The sequence below is a fragment of the Athene cunicularia genome, assembly GCF_003259725.1.
Source record: "Athene cunicularia isolate RWA chromosome 22 unlocalized genomic scaffold, athCun1 chr22_part1, whole genome shotgun sequence".
NCBI lineage: Eukaryota > Metazoa > Chordata > Aves > Strigiformes > Strigidae > Athene > Athene cunicularia.
In genome coordinates, this window is record NW_020799128.1 from 4,176,284 (window position 1) to 4,180,348 (window position 4,065).

General features: G+C 58.0%; 2 protein-coding genes across 2 annotated transcripts in view; both read left to right on the forward strand.

Moving 5' to 3' along the window:
* Positions 1 to 1,138, forward strand: part of LOC113488089 — a 2,893-nt gene extending 1,755 nt beyond the window's left edge. Inside the window, exon 2 of the mRNA XM_026863090.1 lies at positions 361 to 1,138. Coding sequence (XP_026718891.1) covers positions 361 to 858 — 498 coding nt within the window. The 3' untranslated portion in view covers positions 859 to 1,138. The remainder of the gene's footprint in view (positions 1 to 360) is intronic.
* Positions 1,139 to 2,707: 1,569 nt separating this feature from the next.
* The window catches only part of ERLIN2 (ER lipid raft associated 2), a 13,843-nt gene continuing 12,485 nt past the window's right edge, over positions 2,708 to 4,065 (forward strand). Inside the window, exon 1 of the mRNA XM_026863024.1 lies at positions 2,708 to 2,783. Coding sequence (XP_026718825.1) covers positions 2,708 to 2,783 — 76 coding nt within the window. The remainder of the gene's footprint in view (positions 2,784 to 4,065) is intronic.

Here is a 4,065-nt window from a genome sequence, read left to right on the forward strand (position 1 = left end):
GACAGCCCCAGCTCCCCCCAAGCCCCCCTGGTTTTCCCGGAAATGACACCAACGCGACAGGCCCCGCATATGGAAAAAGTTAAATATAAATTACTGCTGAAAGAGGCCTCGCTGAGCGGAGTTAGTTAAAGATGTTTATGGATTCAGAAACACGGGCCTGCATATGTATTTAGGGATGACAAATGTGATTCAATAAGTAAGGAATTTCTCCGTGGGCTGAGGCGGGACCCGCGCGGCGCGGGCGCTGCTCTGGGCTCTCCGGCTCGGCCGCACCAGCGCCATAAATCCTGCAGACAGGCTCCTTTTTCCTTCCCGGGCAGCTCAGGGTTTATTTTCCTTTTATTTTTTTTCCCGGATCAGACCAAGTCGCTGCATCTCCCACACTTGGGACATGACAGCGTGGCTCCGTGCCTGGACCCTCCATATCTGTCCCCCCGGGGTGGCTTCGGGGGGCTCGGGAGAACCCGACGGCTGCTCCGTGCGGATCGCTGGGGACTGCGCCGTCCACACCGCCGGCGGTGCCAGGCACGTCCCCGTCCCCAGGCTCTCCCGTCCCCCCCGGAGAGCCGCGCTCGGCGGAGCAGCCGGACCCTTCAGGACTGTCAGCGGATGATTAATGACCAACAACTCCGAAACTGCCCCCATTGCCAGTTTGGGTGTTGTTTGACCCGGTGCTTAATGAGTTCAGACACAGCTCAAGCCACTCCTCGCGGGCAGCTGGGCAGTATCCTGGAGCCTGCTGGGGGGGGGCACGCACGTGTGTCCCCCCAAACCGCCCTCTGCTCCCACCGCTCTTTAGCGTCTCGCTTGGGGGTACAACATCGGGGACCACACCAAACTACTGCAAGAAACCCCTAAACTAAACCCCAGCTGCTGGCGCGGGCCAGGCAGGGGTGCCGGATCCATGGCGGGGGTGCTGGGTCCCGAGGGGGTGGTTCTGGATTTGGGGTGATGCCTCAGCGAACCCGCAGCGATGGGCAGTGCAGGCACCGGCCCCTCGGCTCCCCCCGATCCTGCTGCCTCTGTGGGATTCATGGGGAAGAGCCTTTCAGGGGGGGTCAGCGCCCAGCCGGGCTTTTGACCGACAGCCACATTCCTTTGTCCTGATTTTATTCGTTAGCAGCGTTTGGCCTGGACACAGAGACAGCTAATGAGGGACTGAGTTTATTGCAGTTTGATTTTTCTGTTAAAACAATACAATAAAATAAATGCACTTGGAAATCTGGTATGTGTTTGTACATAGTAGATTTATGGCTCTGGAGGCTTCCAGAGAGACGCAGCCTTTCATTCCCTTCCTTATTGGAACAGATCATATTGCAGAGTTTAAAGGGCTCTGGAGTTGTGATTTATTTGAAGGGAGAAACTAGGGAAATCCAACTATCTGTTCCCTGGCTCAGATCATCCAGTAACTCCCCGGCCAAGGGGATGGATCTGCACCTCCTCCACGGATTTTTCATTTTTTTTCCTCCTGTCGCTTACATTATCCCGCTCTAAATATATCACCGAGACAGGGCTGACTCCTGACCTGGGCTTCAGCACCTCGCTGAGGCTTCCCCAGCCCTTCCCGGAATCCCACAAATAAATCACCCTCCTGGAGCCCTTTCTGAGCTCCTCCACGCCGCTCACGGGACAGGACCTGCGCGGGGCTGGCCACTGCCTTGATCCAGAGCAGAGATCAAGGCAGAGATCTTGTTTTTATCTCTGGGATTGGGTGATAAATCCGTGCCACCGGTCCCTGCTTCCTTTCAAGGGAGCCCTTTCCCCTCCCTCACTGCTCTCCCGGCATTTGCACAGCCCCTGAGCAGGGGAGAGCACAGCAGCTTGGAGCCAGGTCAGGATTTGTGCTTGAAAGCCTTTTTCATGCATTTCCTAACCCACCGGCCCCTGTCTCTTTCCTGTGGCTCAGCCGGACCTGCCGATGGGGGGACGATGCCGCTGCTCCCAGCTCCGGGCCGAGGCTGCTGTGGCCACTTCCCTCCCGCCCTCGTGGAGGAAAACTGGGTTTTGCCCCAATCTGAGGTTTCCTGCACCCCAGGGATGAAGCACCTCGATGGCTGCTGCAGGGACAACAGGAACATCGCGGCGAGGGCTCGACACTCGGATCTGCCATGGCGCAGCCCAGCGCCATCCCAGTGGTTCCCACCGGCAGGAGCAGGGTGAGACTGTTCCCCCCCAGCTCGAAACGGGGCTGTTTCTAAAGGATTTGGCATTTGCAGTCAGGAACTCTCTGGGGTCTTGTGCAAAACCCCTCCTGCTTCTCCCTGGTCCCGGTACCTCCGGGACATTTGGGAATGACCAGTTTCGGTCCCGCCAGCAGAATTCACCCTCGCCCGTGCCGTGTCGGGAGGCTCACGGGGAGATTCCTCTTCTCCTCTGCCGCCACCATCTTGGCTACAGGGCAGAAGGAGACAGGGGAGGAGGTTTCCAGCCCGGGGGGGCACTGCCTCTGGCAGCCACTCCATCCAGCTTCTCCAGCCCATGTTTTTCACAGGGTATTTTCTCCCCCCGCGCACAGACGGGCTCTGTTTGCCATTAGCTTCCCCTCCTCTGCCCTAAGAGCTGATCTGAGTGCTAATTCTCACGCATGTTTCGGGTAAATCTACTTTCTTTCCCGGGATGAATTGTGGTTTCCAAGCACCATTAATCATTTCCCTTTAGAAAACAGCGTCGGGGGGCTGGAAACATTGCTCCTTTATTTACTGGGAGGATGACCTGGCACACTGGCGCCTGGCCACGGCACTGGCGTCTGCGGGACGACGCGGAGCACGGAGCGAAGCCTCATGGTGAGTTTCCCTCCGCTGTGCCAGGACGGCGGCGCTGGCTCCCACCGGGACCATCCCCACCAAGAACAAACCCCCCGGCCCCGGGGTTGGGGGTGAACAGGAGCCTGTGGAGCATGAGGATGGAGGATGAAGAGGAAAACGCTGCCGAAATGCCACATTTTGACCCTTTCTCAAGAGCCTCTTCCCAGAGGGGTTGTTCCCCTGAGAGCTTGTTGGCACCGTGAGATGTCGCGGCAGTGGCAGAAATGCCGGCGCTGTTCTCTGCCTGCCCCAAGTGCCCCTCGAAATGCCTGGGACGTGAAATCAGGACCCTCCGCTTATCGCCCGCCGGCGGGGCTCGCGTGGGCAGCGACTCAAAGGAAACTTCTCCTGCCCCGATTGCAGCGAGGGTAAAGAGGTGCAGCGAGCACATGTGAGCGGTTTCCTCCGCTCCGTCTCAGGACTGTCAGAGGATGATTAATGGCCAACGCCGCAGAACTGCCTTGATTGCCAAGTGCTGTATTGTTAGCACTGACATGTAACGAGCCCGGACATACTTTAACACAATTCTGCACCATAATCTGCAAATAACGTTCGATAGACTTAATTTGTTAAGTATTTCCCCCCCACACAGTCCCTCTGCCCACCTTCTTTCCCTTTCAAAGCCATGTCAGAGTGGGCGAGGGCCCGGCCGAGCGCCCTGCAGCCTCCCACAGCCCCCCACAGCCCCGGCTCTTGCCAGGGATTTCCCTTGCCAGGCTCAGCTGCTCCTTTAGGGTTTGGCTGGGGAGCAGCTTTCTCTCGCCTCCCCAGCCAAACAAAAAATTGACGTTTTATGCACTTTCAACTCTGTGCAAATTTGTTCCCTGCTGCTGCCGTACTGTGGTAAGAGCTGCAACAGTCACTGACCATTTTGAGGCCTGACAGATGACTTCGGGGCTCCCCAGGCCAATAAACGGGTCACCACATCAGCCAGCACCCAGGCGAGGGGCCCCTTGACCCCAGAGCGGCTCCTGGCTACCAGGTGAAGGCCCAGCGGGGCCGCCGTGAGTTGCACCGAGTGCTCACAGGGCGTGTTTCGTCCTTGAGGCACTTCACAAACATCGTATTAAGCAGTCATTAGGCACCACCGTTACCAAAGCACCGGGTTTGTCTTTTAGAGCAGCTTATTCCAGGGGTGCCAGAGTGCGGGGAGGTGAGCCAGGCCGTGCCCGAGGGTGCTGGGAGCAGCAATGGATGGGGACAGGGATTGGGATGGGGACGGGGATGGGATGGGATGGGATGGGATGGGATGGGATGGGAT